Source organism: Cervus elaphus, chromosome 23 (assembly GCF_910594005.1).
Source record: "Cervus elaphus chromosome 23, mCerEla1.1, whole genome shotgun sequence".
Lineage (NCBI taxonomy): Eukaryota > Metazoa > Chordata > Mammalia > Artiodactyla > Cervidae > Cervus > Cervus elaphus.
Window position 1 is genome coordinate 185720 of NC_057837.1, and position 17355 is coordinate 203074.

The 17355-nt window shown below is 41.2% G+C and overlaps 1 protein-coding gene across 4 annotated transcripts in view; it reads right to left on the bottom strand.

The window, feature by feature from the left end:
* The window catches only part of LOC122681551 (ankyrin repeat domain-containing protein 26-like), a 59773-nt gene that overhangs the window by 3484 nt on the left and 38934 nt on the right, over positions 1 to 17355 (bottom strand). Inside the window, exons 18-23 of one of the 4 annotated variants that reach the window (XM_043883761.1) lie at positions 15360 to 16295; positions 12891 to 13043; positions 9920 to 9990; positions 9056 to 9149; positions 2738 to 3028; positions 592 to 720 (exon numbers count right to left, since the gene is read on the bottom strand). In XM_043883761.1, coding sequence (XP_043739696.1) covers positions 715 to 720; positions 2738 to 3028; positions 9056 to 9149; positions 9920 to 9990; positions 12891 to 13043; positions 15360 to 16295 — 1551 coding nt within the window. In that variant the 3' untranslated portion in view covers positions 592 to 714. Of the gene's footprint in view, positions 1 to 591; positions 3029 to 9055; positions 9150 to 9919; positions 9991 to 12890; positions 13044 to 15359; positions 16296 to 17355 lie in introns of those variants that run through there. The other 3 variants (XM_043883757.1, XM_043883759.1, XM_043883760.1) reach the window with 3 other exon arrangements.

Below are 17355 nucleotides of genomic sequence, written 5' to 3' on the forward strand. Positions count from 1 at the left end.
AAACTAGAAATTAATCTTCTGATATAGTGCTACAAGTTTGTTTAATTCATAAAAAGGATTTATCTAGGATTCCTTCAAATACAAAAACATCCATATATGGCTAGTGTTTAGATGCCAGTCATTCACTTATGCTTAGGGGTAGAAAAACTGCAGTGGGTTCAGCAGAGCTTGGAGATGATTATGAACACTTGCCAAGGTGAAATCAATTAGAAAGGAGGTCAAATATCTGAAAGTATATGTTCGGTTACCAGGCAATAAGATTTCATTTCTAAAGTAGAATTTAAATGTAGCTTTTCAAGAAATTTAAGAAGTTAATAAGTATCTCTTAAAAATAGAAATCTAGGACAAAAAAAACCATAAAATTTTTGTCTCCTGGTTAGCACAGATAATTATGGCTTTTACTTAGTGCACATAAGTCAAATAAACAGCTCAGAAGTTGAAAATAAGAATCATTCATATCAGAAATCCTAAACCCAAGGAAAAAAAGCTAGTAGAACTAAACTTGATCAAGTAAGTTGCCATGCTGTTATTTGAAGGGCATGGAAATGAGGTAGAAAATCCTACGTTTGTTTTTGGAGAAAGAGTCATATGAAGTATTGACATTTCCAATGCAAGGGCGGCTCCAGGACTGGCCTCGGGGTGAGAGTGCTCAGTAAAGACCTGTTCTGCTGTTTCTCCACCTCAAGTTCGGTGCTCATCTCTGCCAGCCTCCAATTAGTCCTGGGGAAGATGGAAAACACCAGTTTTGTTCACGATTCCCTAAAGGATTTGCACTTTGTAAGCTGCTGCACAGTAAATGGAATTCCCGTCACACCGTGTGAGCACTGGAAGCAGAGAGCAGACCTGCTGTAAACAGTGACAGCTCTGACCTTGTTCTAAAGAAGCTCACGTGTGTCTGGGCTCCTCAGGTAACAAGTCACAGCTGGGGGAGGAGAGAAAGGGCGTCAGAGAGAAAGGGAGCTGGGCTCACAGTGACGCCTGCCGCCTCTGGGACACGCCTGCCCCCAGGAAACAGGGATGAAGAAACACGCCATCCCACAAATCCATTTTCAAGCGTTTCCTTTCACCATTCTTATATATACCTTCCACTCATGACCGTGGAGAAATTAAGCACTTGGCTCTGAGGAATCACCTAGAGCCACAACCTTGAGGGCAATGGGTGACAAAAGGGCTAAAACAGCCCCAGGAACAATGACAAGTATGCTCTGCTTTTCCAAAGTTCATTTTATGTTACTTCATTTCTACGAAGGGCCTACATCAGCACCTGTATCTCATAATCAAAACAAAGGAAAAAATCTGAAGAGAATTTTTGGTTTCATTTCAAAAGGCAAAAAGTCAAAACAGCGTTCAGTGTATGTTTTTACAATGAGAGGCATCGCGCTCCCCAAGCAGGGAGGCCGGTCCCAGCGACCTCCTTCCCCGGAAGCCACACCCCACACCCCAGCATCAAGTCCCACAGCCCTGAACCCTCTCTGGGAGCACCTGGGCTTCCCTTGTGTATGCTTATTTTGGGCATCGACTAGCGGAATGCGTCCTCGGGTCCCTGCTCCTTTGCTGTGCTCTCTGGGCTTGTGAAAGGTGTCCTAGGAGTGCTCTGCTTTCAGAGGCGGGGAAGCCTGGACTCGGCTGCAGGTGGGATCTGCCCTTTCCAGCCTCCATACAAACCCTCACTCAGGTCACCATGCCAGCGTCAGCCACTCTGTGAATTACCCTGCCTTTCACCCCTGTGTGAATCTTCCCTGATTTCACAAGCATGCTTTTGCTTAGTGTAGGAAAACTTACAAGGATATCTTATTACTCATTTTTCTTAGGATGCCCTCTAGCAGTGACTGACTAGCTAGCTTCACTTCCTACTAATCTCAGGAACCTGGCTCTATAAAAACTAGGCTTCAGAGACAAATTAATGGACTAAATTTATCTTCTGTGATTCTGTGCTTTGACTTACATGTCTAGTTCATTTTCCAATGACTCTCTAACTTTTAGTTCCTCTAAGCAGAGTTTCTTATACTTTCCCATCTCTGCTTTCTTATAATCTTGAAAAGTTTCCATCCTGGATAGTTCAGATTCCAAGTCTTTAATTCTGAGTTCCATCTGACTTCTTACGGAAGCAATACGCCCCTCTCGGAACTGCTCTGAGATTTCTTGACATGCTGCTCGTGTCTAAGTCAAATTTAAAAAGATACATTTTTTAAATTATTATAACCTGAATAATGATATTTGTTCCATTTAGTTTTGAGTCAGGAATTCAGAGAGTGATTTTAAATGTGAAAATAAGAAAAGAGGAACTTTAAAATAATCATCGTCAATGTGACATGAATTAAATCTGAATTATAAAATAAACGTGGAATCAATGTTATAGTAGTACTTAAGGAACCGGATGATTCAAAGACTAAGAGGATGAAGTGAAAATTTAGAAATTGAACAAGACAAGAATAATTCAAGAGGATGGTACCAGTTCTAAACCACATATTTGTTTTCCCCCCTCATAGTCTTGTGTATACCAATTGGTCTTATAAGTAAAAGGATTCTCTAGTGAGAAGCATTCTGAAAGATCAATTTAGTGATAACTGTGATGGAAACTGAAATATTTACAAGGAGAAACAAGTGTGCCCCTCCTTCCAGAAATCTACAGAACACACTGCTCTAAGGGAAGCAGAGGAAACACATAAGCTGTACCCATCCAAAATGTAATTTACACTGAGGTGAATTCAAGCACATGACAGATCAACAAATTAACCTGCAAAAATAGGTTGACTTCTTTCCATTTCTCTAGGAAGTCCCGTCTCACTCTTTCTTCAATCTCCCGTTTATACTGCTCGACTTGAGGGTGTTCTATCATCTTCAGTTCCATAGGACTTTTGAGTTTCACTACTTCTTGCTCCAACTTCTTGTTCTCTTTCTCTAGTTTCTCACACTTCCTTTGCCATCCTTTCATTGATAACAACTCCCGTTGAAGAACTTGATATGTTGCATCCAGGTGCAGACACTGTGAACACGCAGCTCCCAGCTCTGCTGGAAGATGATCAGTCTGCAAGAATAAAACAACACCATTTAGTTCTGAGGAAAGTGGACTGAGCACAGCCTCGCTCAAACCGAGGATCAAATATATACCATGGTATCTGTATTGGAGAATGTAGGGCCTGGAATAACTCAGAGAATCAAGAAAGAAGTTCAAACCACCAAGAGTCACAAAATATACTCTTCACTATCATCTCAGTCTCACAACATTTGCACTTGATTTTACACTCTTTTATTGTTCTACAGTAATACTTTTCTATCTTTCCTCTGTAGAATGACTGCAAGCCACCTCCTAGTAGAATGTCTCTTACCCCTTTCTCCCATCTTATCCCATGGTTTTTAAAGAAGTTTGAGGTATCCTGTATTGAGTTATCTAGGGCCGAGTTAGTAAACGTCTCCCAAAAGAAGATTGTGAAAATAAGACTCTAATGGTTAAATCTTGTAAATGTGGATTCTAATCCAATAAGCCTTTTCCTGAACTACAAACAGTTTTTGCTAATTTGAACTGCATTCCAAAGAGAAATGATTCACAAGGTTAAAGAAAGGTTAAAGAAATCCCATCTCCTAAGAGTTTAGTGAGATGATCCATACATTTTTCTGAACAACAAAAAAATGCCTCATTCTTGTAACCCTTTCTTACTTTCCACAGAATAAGAGACATACCAAACAAAAGAAAGAAAAAATATTTACTGGAATATCAGTGACACTGAATTGGAAAGAACTTTCCTTTAGACAGAATGATTACTTGGTAAGTCGACGTGATTGGAGCTCGTGGTTTTCAAACATGTCTCCAAATTCTTTGACACTTTTCTCATGAAATTCCCTCTCCTTAAGTATGCGTTAGTCCTAGTAACTGATTCCTCCTGGACAGAGTGTGGGGAAACTGCTGTGTGAGTTTTAAAGCTAAATAGCTTCTGAATGTTGCTCTGTGGGGAAGCCAACTCTTAGACTCAGTCAACACGCTGTGAAGAAGCACAGCCCACACACAGAGCACATGTCAGTGTCCCCACTGACCGCCCCCACCTAATGGCCCCTCCAAAAGCCAGCTCCAACACCAGACGTGCGCACGGGGAAGTCTTCAGATGACTCTGGTCCCCACCTTCACGACATCCCGGCTGATGCAACTGGAGAAGAAATGAGCGGGGCTCACTCACTGAGCCTTGCGCCAGCGCAGACTTGTGAACAAAGGAAACGCTGTTCTGAGTCACTGGGCTTTGAGGTGGTTTCTAATGCAGTTTGTTACCAATAAATAACTGGCACAGACACTGATATTAAACATGGGGTTCAGTTCAGTTCAGTTGCTCAGTCACGTCTGACTCTTTGTGACCCCATGGACTGCAGCACGCCAGGCTTCCCTGGCCACCATCAACTCCCAGAACTTGCACAACTCGTGTCCATCGAGTCGGTGATGCCCCCAAATGAGGTACTGCTGTTAAAAAAGAGCTGAAACATGTGAGAATGCCTTTGAACCTGGAGGTAGGTTGCACTTGAATGGATGCAGAGAAAGAAATGAAAACGTAATGGGCTTCATCACATTGTACACAGAAGCCTGATGGTCCTTGAAGATGCTGCCGATGATGGCTTCTAGGCAAGAGAAGAAACGGACACTGAAACATGGGAGGTGGAGACTCTTGCTCTAAAGCAGCTGAAAGTAAATCAATGAGAGGGATAAGCTATCAGAAAAATTTAAAAGTGCTATTAAATATAAAGGAACCAAGACTCACTGGGTTCAATATCTGTATCCCCTTTACAGCATCTCCACATGTCCAATTGTCACAGGATGCTAAAGGACAGAAATGGCTTCTGGGCTAAGATCAAATCTCGGGTGCTGCCAGGAAAACACGGTCTAAAGGTAAAACCTGTAGACTGTAAGTGTAAGACCCTGGAAAGACTTAAGGTGGTGCCTCAGATTCCTTAAAGGATCTTAAGAGGAAAAGAACGCTAAAAGTGTCATCCTGCAAAGTTTCACAGGAAGCCCAAGGTGCAGGGCTTCCTTGAGAAAAGATTTTGGAGGGTAACTTTTCCAACGGCGTGAACCCCAATCAAATTCACAGGACACTAAGAGCTTTAAAGAGAACCTTGGCAGCAAAAACACTGCTTGTTTGTTTGACCTAACAGAGAGACCAAGTGTGAGCCGCCCACTCATGTCTGCCTCTGTGCCCCATAGACTGAAGCCCACCAGGCTCTTCTGTCCATGGGATTCTCTGGGAAAGAACACTGGAGTGGGTTGCCATTTCCTTCTCCAGGGGATAGGGCTTCCCTGATAGCTCCGTTGGTAAAGTATCCGCCTGCGGTACAGGAGATTCTGGTTTGATCCCTGGGTCGGGAAGATCCACTGGAGAAGGGATAGGCTACCCACTCCAGTATTCTTGGGCTTCCCTTGTGGCTCAGCTGGTAAAGAATCTGCCCACAATGCAGAAGACCTGACTTCCACTTTCACTTTCTCCGGGGGCTCTTCCCAACCCAGGGATCAAACCTGGGTCTCCTGCATTGCAGGCAGATTCTTTACTGTCTGAGACACCAGGGAAGTCCAACCGAGAGACCAAGACATACAAAATGAGAAGAGGCCTTGGGATTTTCTTAGAAGTTCAATAAAGAGGAATCTGGCTCAGGAAATATGAGTCACCTACAGACAGAGGGCATTTCTTATGAAAAGGACAGCACAGAGCTCAGACTGCAAGCACAGAAATAAAAAAATAATATTATCTTTCATGAGTTCACGAGGGATAAGCATTCGTAGTCAACGGAGTTTATAAACCTGATATCAGTAAGGACAGATTTCAAAATGAATGACTTTGCTTCAAACAGCTTAAAATGATTTTTCCTCATTTCATCATTTTTCTGGAATTTAAACTGGCAACATTTATTTGTTAAACAGAGAGGTTTTTACACATAAAATTGACCATCTGGTGATGTCCATGTATAGACTCACCTACTGTGTTATTGGAAGAGGGTGTTTGCTACGACCAGTGTGTTCTCTTGGCAAAAATCTGCTTGCCTTTGCCCTGCTTCATTTTGTACTCCAAGGCCAAACTTGCCTGTTATGCCACATATCTCTTGAGTTCCTACTTTGCATTCCAGTCCTCTATGATAAAAAGTACACTGTTTTTTTTTTCCCATGTTAGTTCTAGAAGGTCTTGTGGGTCATCATAGAACTGCTCAACTTCAGCTAAAGGGTTCTAAAGGACAGCACGGAGAGATAAGAAAGCCTTCCTCAGCGATCAATGCAAAGAAACAGAGGCAAACAACAGACTGGGAAAGACTGGAGATCTCGTCAAGTAAATTAGAGATACCAAGGGAACATTTCATGAGAAGATGGGCCAATTAAGGACAGAAATGGTATGAACCTAACAGAAAGCAGAAGATATTAAAAAGAGGTGGCAAGAACACAAAAGAACTGTACAAAAAAGATCTTCATGACCCAGATAACCATGATGGTGTGATCACTCACCTAGAGACAGACATTCTGGAGTGCAAAGTCAGGTGGGCCTTAAGAAATGAGCAAAGATAGTGAAGGTAATGGAATTCCAGTTGAGCTCTTTCAAACCTAAAAGATGCTGCTGTGAATGAGCTTCACTCAATATGCCAGCAAATGTGGAAAACTCAGCAGTGGCCACAGGACTGCAAAAGGTCAGTTTTCATTTCAATCCCGACGAAAGGCAATGCCAAAGAATGTTCAAACTACTGCACAATTGCACTCATCTCACATGCTGGCAAAGTAACGCTCAAAATTCTCCAAGTGAGGCTTCAATAGTACCTGAACTGAGAACTTCCAGATGTTCAAGCTGAATGTGAAAAAGGCAGAGGAACCAGAGTACAAATTTCCAACATCCCTAGGATCACAGAAAAAGTAAGAGAATTCCAGGAAAGCATCTACTTCTGCTTCATCGACTACGTCAAAGCCTTTGACTGTGTGGATCAAACAAACTTTGGAAAATTCTTACAGGGATGGGACTACTCAACTACCTTACCCGCCTCCTCAGAAACCTGTATGTAGCTCAAGAAGCAACAATTAGAACTGGACATGGAACATCGGACTGGTTGCAAATTGGGAAAAGGGCACGTCAAGGCTGTGTACTGTCACCCGCTTATTTAACTTATATGCAGAGTACATCACGCGAAATGCCATGCTGGAGTAATTACCAGCTGGAATCAAGATAGCCGGGAGAAATATCAATAACCTCAGATATGTAGATGACACCACCCTCATGGCAGAAAGAGAAGAGGATCTAAAGATCCTCTTAAAGAAAGAGAAAGAGGAGAGTGAAAAAGCTGGCTTAAAACTCAACATTTAAAAAAAAAAAAAAAAAAAACTCAACATTGAGGAAACGAAGATCAAGGCATCCAGTCCCATCAGTTCATGGCAGATAAATGGGAGAACAATGGAAACAGTGACAGACTTTCTTTTTGGGAGCTCCAAAATCATTGCAGATGGTGACTGTACCCATGAAATTAAAAGACGCCTCCTCCTTGGAAGAAAAGATATGAACAACCTTTACAGCATATTAAAAGCAGAGATATTACTTTGCTGACAAAGGGCTGTCTAGTCAAAGCTATGGTTTTTCCAGTAATCACGAATGGATTTGTGAGTTGGACCATCAAGAAAGCTGAGCACCAAAGAATTGATGCTTTTGAACTCTGGTGTTGGAGAAGACTCTTGAGGGTCTCTTGGACTGCAAGGAGTTCCAACCAGTCAGTCCTAGAGGAAACCAGTCCTGAATATTCATATGATGGATTCTGAAGCTGATGCTCCAATACTTTGGCCACCTGATATGAAGAACTGACTCACTGGAAGAGACCCTGATGCTGGGAAAGACTGAAGGCAGGAGGAGAAGGGGACGTCAGAGAATGAGGTGGTTGGATGGCATCACTGACTCGATGGACATGAGTTTGAGCAGGCTCCAGGATTTGGTGATCGACAAGGAAGACTGGCTTGCTGCAGCCCATTGGTTTGCAGAGTTGGACACAATGGAGCAACTGAACTGACACATAAAATACTAAATGCTAATGAAAGTTTTTTAAAGTGTGGCTATAATGACATTTTACTTTCTAAAGATGCTCTAAACTAATTTTCATCAGTGGTTCAAGATATTCCAGGTTTTGTTACTTACTAAAATAATTTACTTTAAATTAAAGCATGTGTACTTTAAATTAAAGATGTGTAAAATAATTTACACATCTTACTAAAATAATCTTTGAAAAAATCCTATGCAAACCCCACCTCTTTAAAGAGAAATCCAACCTAGGAAAAACTATATTCTTTCAGAAAGAAGTGTTCTATAGAGACATAGTATTAATTCCTGGTGAAGAGAACAAACTGCAGTATTAAAAATGATTCATTCTCTAAAATCTCACAGAAGGGTTTGGATTACAAGAGAAATTCAGAATTCTCAATCAAACCATTGCTAAAATTTCTAGACTCAAATATATTTGTGTACCAATGTTTATGGCAGCATTATTAACAACAGCCAGGAAGTGGAAAAACCCCAATTTCATTGACAGAGGAATGAACAAACAAAATGTGGTCTGTATAAAATATTGCTTTTCGACTGGATTCTCACAATATTTTAAATTAAAATCTTACTACAAAAGTCATTAATTTTATGACTTCAGTCCACTTCTTCTATAAAGAGGAATTATGCTACCAGTAGCAGGCAATATCAGTAAAAATACAACAAACTCTTTATTTTTTTCCCCCAATTATTTTACAATATTGTAGTGGTTTTTGCCATACATTGACATGAATCAGCCATGGATTTACATGTGTTCCTCATCCTGAACCCCCCTCCCACCTCCCTCCCCATCCCATCCCTCTGGGTCTTCCCAGTGCACCAGCCCTGAGCACTTGTCTCATGCATCCAACCTGGGCTGGTGGTCTGTTTCACCCTTGATAATATACATGTTTCGATGCTGTTCTCTCACAATAAACTCTTTAATCAAAGAGGTTTCTCACACTGTCCAAAATATTGTCATATATTACTAGTAAAAAAAATTAAAATTCTTCCTCAGTATGACAGAAATTAAGAGATTGACTTACCAATCTTGTATTTGAAAGGGTTTTCTGAAGTTGTTCAACTTTGCCCACTTGCTTTTTGATTGTAGTTTGTAACTTGGCATTTTCAATTTCAAGTCTAAAATGCAGATTTAAAATAATTATTCTCACACATAGGTTTTGGGTTTTTTTTTTTTTAGATTTTTTTTGGATATGGACCATTTTAAAAGTCTTTATTGAATTTACTATAACACTGCTTCTGTTTTACGTTTTGGATCTTTGGCTGTGATGCACGTGGGATCCTAGCTCCCTGACCATGGATCAAACAAACCCATACCCTCTGCCTTGGAAGGCAGAGTTTTAACCCCTGAACTCTCAAGGAAGTACTTCACACATAGGTTTTTTTCCTGAACAAACATCTGCAGTTCAATTATAGAGGATCTCAGTATTTTGAAAAGTAAAGGATTTGGCAACTGCACTGTTTTTCTAGTTGTGTTTTGTGGACAATCGGCTTCCCTGGTGGCTCAAACGGTAAAGAATCTGCTGGCAATACAGGAGATCCAGGTTCGATCCCTGGGTCAGGAAGATCCCCAGGACCAGGATATGGCAACCCACTCTGGGATTCTTGCCTGGAGAATTCCATGAACAGAGGACCCTGGTGGGCTATACTCCATGGGGTCATAAAGAGTTGGATGCGACTGAGTGACTAACACTTTCACCTTTCACTTGTGGATAATGTGAAAAATATGGAAACAATGGGGGGAAAATATGCATCTCAAAACAGCTCAAAGCCGAAATGTTACCCAGCTTCACAGTGATGTGTTTATCATCATTACTGATTTAATTCTCATAGTATACTGTTTATCTGCTCTATACTTCAGTTGTTTTCTGTGCTGCTTTAAATCGTACCTTTGGATGTGATCCTGTGTCTTTTCAGCACATCTCACGGCCTCTGTATGTTGATCCTGTGCTTCTTGCAACTAAAAAGAGAAACAAAAGGAAAACAACTGTTGTAACTACTGATAACCTAGCGAATCCGCCATCATCACTTTCCCTTTCGTCTGCATATTGCTTACAGCTGCTTTCCTGCCATACAGCAGAGTTGAGTTGTTACAATAGACACCTTACAGTCCACAAACTGAAAATATTTACTGTCTGCCCTTTGCAGGTTACTGACCTCTCCTCTAGCACTCAAATACAACATCATCCATGCTTTAAAATAGATTTTCTGAAATAAACACACAAATTTATAAACTGGACAAATGGGGAAAGACAGAAAATTAACCTTATGGTAACATATTTTATTTTATTCCAAGCACCACATCAGCCATCATTTTAAATACCCACATATGTGAATGACCACGGATCTTCCAGTGATTACGAGAGCTAACACTGCTCTTGGTGACAAGAGCTTCAGGGACTAGTGCGAGAGGCAGGAGCTACACAGGAGCTAGAATGCTTGGGCCTGTGCTCCAGTTCTGGGCTGTGAGTCCTGGGGCAAACTACTTAACCTTTCTGCATCTCAGTTTCTCCATCCAGAAAATGGAGATAATGGTAGCATCAACCTCAGTGGGATGCTGGGAAGATTAAACTGGGGACTATACATAATGTATTGAGAAGAGGACGTGGCACACAGTAAGAGCTGTTTGTAATTGGCGTCATTATGGTCGCTGTATTTTACCTGTAAACCAATTTGGTATTTCAGGCAGACGGCATGACAACGGAAGTGGTCTTCTACACAAGTCACAGTGAACTCACTCTCCATACCGTTGCAAGGGGGCAGGAAGGGGGAGGCATGAGGCCCAGAACACACGTGTCCAATACTTGAAAAACGTTCACTGACTCCACTAACCAACGAGGACTTCAGTACTCTTCTCCACTTACAATAATTGGTAACTTACTTCCTCTCTGTCCTACTCAGTGGACAATGACCACCACTTAATATGCAAATAGCACCTCCCGAACAGAGTGGTACAGAACATTACCTGACCGTCAGAGCAAGGGTGAAGTCACTGCCATGGAAACATTACCCGACTGCTAAATCAAAGTTCTGAATCAATTCATTCCCAGCGACTGGTAATGTCTAGCAAGTACTCGGATGAGAAAATTAAGGTTACCAGGTATGGATATCAGAGAAGCCATCCCCAGAAACTGAGGCTGGGAAGGTTAGAAATCCATAGAGGCCTGAAAGGCTAGATATCCATAAATCCCACTTCTGGCTGCATAATGAAGGAACCCAAATTTACACTTTACTTCCTGAGTCAGGGGGGGAAAATGAGCATTTAATTGAACAATTCTCTATTAGACTAAGCACTTTCAATTTTACAGTTAATTACTTTAAATACATTTTAATAAAAGTTTTACTATACCAGCATCTCCAAGAAGAAATTATTGGTATGGATGAAGTTCCTAGTTGTATCTTAACAACTGTTAAGCTAAACTATTTTCCATTTATGTAAGACAAGTGCTCTGCATATTAAGAAATACTCCCTGTTAGACTAATGTATACTTAGACAAGATTCCCCCTCATGAAAAAAATGGCAATGCAAAATGAAGGGCTATACTGTACTTCACAGACTAGATGACAGGGCTGAAGAGAAAAGGCTCAGTGAGAACTGGACAGTCAGGAAAGCTCTGGAGGGGGACAGACTGGGCACCAGGTCTGAATAAATGGAGGACTACCCAAGAGGAATAGAAACTGTCAAGACAGAAAGGACAGTCTGAACAAAGGCAAGAAAAGGAGAAATCAGCCAGTGAACTCTGAGGATAAAATCCAACCACAGGGAAATAAAAACATGTCCATCCAGAAATGTGTAAGTCAGTGCTCACAGCAGGATTATTTGTAGCCGCAAAGTGGAAACAACCCAAATCTCCATCAGCTTATGAATGGATAAATGGCTTAGCCACGTACTGTTTCTTGTTTGACAATCCACAGAAATGGAAGAACTGATAACGTGTTATAACATGGATGAAGAGTGAAAACATGACATCAAATGGGAAAAGTTAACCACAAAGGATCACACACTGTGTGATTCCATTTATGTGAACTACCCAGAAGAGGCACGTCCACACAGACGGATATTAGATTGGGGGATGCCTGGGGCTGAGGGAGAGGAGGGGGCCGTAGGTGGTGGCTAAGGGATGCAGGGTTTCTTTTGGGGGGTGATGGAAATGCTCTCAAATTGACTGTGCTCACAGGTGACACCTCTCTAGACTAAGAGATACTGAACTACACACTTGGAATGGGTGAATTATATGATATGTCAATTATATCTCAAGAGCTTTTTAAAAAATCCAAAGGCACGATCTAGATAATGTTCTTAATTATTTTGCATGTACATACTATACTCCATCTGAGTACCTCCTTGCTTTTACAATATATCTAAAATACATAGAAAAGAAGGCAATGCCTATATTCAACTGGTTTGTATAATACCCTTTCTGCACAAGTTATTCTGAAATTCACGAAATAAATATATACAGAACTCTACAGCCATTCACCAAAGGGAAGATGAGAAATGATAATTTTCCGGAAACTTCCATTAAACATTATCCTCTGATTTTATCTGGCTTGCTTCATCACGGTAATACAGCTATCACTAAAAAAAAAATATTGTTCAATAGAAAAAAAAGTCTCTCAACTTCTGTGAACAATGATGCACATTTCTCCACTTTCCTAAGAGTAAATAACATAAGTAAATAATATATAATGCAAATGGCAGAATGAAAGTCAGAGTCTAAGAAATGAGTGCATTCTAAAGATAAATAAAACTGTAGTAAATTACTTGTAATGAGAATACAAAAGAAAGCTATGAAAATGAGTGTCCTAAAACACTTTATCCTATACATTAACTGTCGACACATTTACTTTCACACGTACCTGACTTGGGAGTTGACGGAACTTGCTCTTTAAATCCTGTATCTCATCTTCTAAGTTGGCACAGCTACGTGCCATGCCTTCCCGTGCAGCCTCCGACATAGACCACTTTTTGAGGCCATCAGCCAGTTCTTGCCGAAGTTGTCTCATATCTGCCTAATAAGATTCTCTGTCACTGAGTTTATCAAATCACTTTACTATGACGTTGTGTTAATAATAGGTAACTCCAACATACGGACTTTGAAAACCATGACCAGAGACCTTTGACTATTAAAACCTAGTCCAGTAATAGCACACCGAGTGGCCTATCAACAAAAACTTTCTTCAGAACTGGGAATGAGCCTGCCCAACAACGCGGGACAAAATGGTCATGAAATGCCCCCCAAAGTACGGTCGGATTTATGACCACAAGGGGGCCGGGTCAAACTGGCCTGACCGAGAGCATTGCCAAAGACTGAACAACAAAGGCATTTGCCATCTGCCTTTATGGAGATTGAACCCCATGCTGTTATAGCTGTTGACCTTCAACAGTCCCTGAGGGAGGTCAGGGTGGAGTGAGGCACTCTGTGCTCCAGGGAATCTGATGGGGCAGGTCTTTAGATAGTTGGATGTTATTAGGAACAGATTTCATGGTCTCAATCCTTGCATCTCTCCTCATGTCTAGAGAAGCACTAAATGCCTTCATGGTGACATCAGACCCTCATGACTAACAAAAAACCTCTTGTAAAGTGAGTGCTTCATGGTATTGAACTCCCCCTTCACCAAAACCTCATATATTGACCTTCCCCCACTGCCGCTTTGGAACAGTCTCTCAGGGCTATCTGAGATGCTGCCTCCAGGGCTGCAGTTCTCATTCTGCCCCAAATAAAACGTAACTCGCAAAAAAAAAAAAAGAAAAGAAAAGAAAACCACGACCATACACAGCAACTCACCTTCTTTTGCCTCCTCACTGAATCTGGTTACAGACACAGAAGGGGCCACCCTCTGCCTTCCTGATATTAAGTTACTCAGACAGAAGATGCAGACCCACTGTCCATGCCCTACCCCTCCCAATAAATCTGCAGAGCTTCACCACCTCACAACCAGAAAGAAATGAGTGTGAATGTGCAAGAAGTGGTGAAAAATTCCACCCTGTGGAACATTTTCCCTCTTTCTTTATTAGAGGCTTTGGTTAACTTCAGACATCTTCACATATTGCAACCAGTGCTCAGATCTTGCCAACAGATTCCTATCCCAGCAGAAAAATGAGGCCATTCCCTTGGGGCTTATCTGTCTGATATCTGGTGGTGTGTCTATGTTAATCCCAGACTATGATAATCTCCCTCTGCCCCCCGCCTCTGCCCGTGGCTGACCACCAGGCGCCCCTGCGGAGCACGGGGGCTCTGCTCAGTGCCCTGCAGTCACCTGCCTGGGAGAGGACCTGGGAGAGAATGGATACGTGTGTGACTGCACCACCACGCTGGGCACCCGAAACTGACGCAGAAGTATAAACCAACTACACTCCAACACAGAAGAAAAATACAATCTGCAAATGAGGTTGCTCCCATGGCCCTCAGGGAGCCTCGACAGCCTGGCCTCCACCTGCCTCTGGGCCGCAGGCCCTACCGCCCGCTCTCTGACTCCCTCCATTCCTGCTGCTCTCAAGTCCTGCCACCCTTCATTTTTACTGGACAATCTGGTATTCAAATGACAGTAACTGATCCTTAAAATGAGAATTATGAGTAAATTGTTTGTAAACATATCCTAAGTTAATAGCATAAATAGTGGGAAGATTAAAACAAGAAGAGCTTGGTTAAAGCTCACCACCTGAGTCCCAAATTATGATTTAATGACAAGAATATTTCAATGACTTGTCAATGAATTCTCAATTTAATGACAACTCTTTAAAGAGTTGAGGGGCCATAAGACTAAATGATTCAAGACTGAAATGTTTTCCAAGCTAATTCAAATTTACATGAATAAAATTAAAATTATACCAACAAGTATGACAAAAAGGTATGATAAGCTACTGAAACCAAGCTACTATATATAAGTGATAGCATCTGGGAAACATGGAATTGACTGTCAAGGTAACCCATGTAACTGAAGCTTAATTTCAGAATATTCATTTTAGGTATGAGCGTTTCTTTTATCTGCTTCATCATTATACCGACATGTGGTAACATAAAGATTAAAATTATTATCTTAATAGTAAAAGATTAAATTACTAAAACCTGTCTATATTAAAAATTTAGAACTTAAGCTCTTAACATTTCACAAGTGACATGATGTCTCCACTCAAAGTGAAGCATCTTCTGGGTCTAATTTTTATTTGCTGGATACAAGATGTACTTTTAGGCTTGTTTAGAGATCATATATTCACAGCCTGTGTATTTTTTCACTCAATTAGATTCACCATTTAGCCAGAATCAAGAATCATTTTGAATTTTCTTTCAGGAAGTCTGAGAATTATTTCTCCATCTGGATACTTACTTTTCCTTCTGCTTCCTCATTTTCATACTGACACGTTCTCTCTTCTAAATGATTGCATTTGTTGATTAACTCCTTGTTTCTTTCCTCCAGCATCAGACGCTGTTTCTCACTTTCAGCATGAAGTTTTCTCACCATCTGCTGAAAATGGTCTTGGATGCTAATGACTGTCTTCTCTTTACTGTCAGCTTTGTTTTGTGCATCATCCAGGTGCTGTCGGAGCAACATATTTTCACTCTGGAGTTGAGATAATCTCTCCTCTAAGGATTCCTGCTTTCCAAGGTTTTCATTCACTTTGCCTTGTTCATTCTGATCCATGTGTTCAATTTCCTGCTTTTGACACTCTGCTTGGCGTAGGTCTCTCTGGACACATTCTAACTTCAAAGTCTTTCCTCTGAGATCATCTCTCGTCTGATGCGGCTTCATTTTTAGCTTATTGAATTTACTTTCCACTTTAGGAAGTTGCTGGGAAGCCGTCTCCCTGTTACTGTTCAGCTTAGTCACATGGCACTTCATTTGGTCCTGCAAGCATAACCTCTCATCGTGTGCTTTCTGGAAGGCAAGTTCCAGGTCTCTCTGTGATGTCTGACCTTGCTCATGATCGTGAATGGCAGCAGCCAGTCCAGAACGGTAGGATTCCACTTTTGTCTCCCGTCTGTGTCTGCTTTGTCTATTGCTCTCCAGCTCAGAGTTGAGCATTGTATTCTCAGCTCCCAGAACAGTAAGCTGACCAGTATACTGGAATATAGTCTGTGTGAATATTTCCTCTGTCGATTTCATTGCCTGTTGAAGATTTTCAATATCCTCAGAATATTTCTTCTCATTTTCCCAATTCTGATTTTTTATTGCATCTATTTCCAGTCTTAGGCTGGCTATTTCATCCTGCAGCATGTGGTATCTGCGTAACAGACCTTTGGCTTTTCTACCACTATCAGAAACCTAAGTGAAAGAAAGGAAACTTGTAGTTAGTACTCAGTAAAATGACATTTCATTATTTCCTCCGAAATGAAACACTAACCTGTATGTTTATACAATAAAAAGACTACAACAAGTGGCTCTCCAAACAGAAAAATAAAGGTTTGATACAAACCTCAAACTTCATACAAGCAGAAACTTCCAAAGGTTCAAAAACTTAATTGAAGACAATGAATCCATGAAAGGAGAAAGACATTCCAAGCGACTTTTCAAGAAGCTCAGAACTGAAAAGGCTTTTCTCTGAACCACAGCGAACCCAGAAGGCGTAAAATAAAAGATTTATAGATTTGAGTACACTTAAAACTTGCACCTGATGTGGAATATTTATACAATGGAAAACTACATAGCCATGAAAAAGAATGAAATAATGCAATATGCATCAACAGAGGTGGACCTAGACATTATCACACTATGTGAGGTAAGTCAGACAAAGACAAATAGTATACCATACTGCTAATATGTCTGGAATCTAAACTGAATTTATTTACCAAACAGAAAGAGACTCACAAACATAGAAAACAAACTTATGGTCACCATGGGGGAAAGGAGGGTAGGGGAAGGGATAAATAAGGAGGTTGGGTTTAACATATACCATTATATACAGACAAGTGTATATAAAATAACCAATAGGATCTACTGTACAACATTACGGAGAAGGCAATGGCACCCCACTCCAGTACTCTTGCCTGGAAAATCCCATGGACGGAGGAGCCTGGTGGGCTGCAGCCCATGGGGTCGCGAAGAGTCGGACATGACTGAGAGACTTTACTTTCACTTTTCACTTTTATGCACTGGAGAAGGAAATGGCGACCCACTCCAGGGTTCTTGCCTGGAGAATCCCAGGGATGGGGTCGCACAGAGTCGGACACGACTAAAGTGACTTAGCAGTAGCAGCACAACATTAGGAACTACACTTAACATTCTACAAGAAGAATCTGAAAAGGAATATGTGTGTGTGTGTGTGTGTGATATTCACTCAGTCATGTCCAACTCTTTGCAACGCCACAGACTGTAGCCCGCCAGG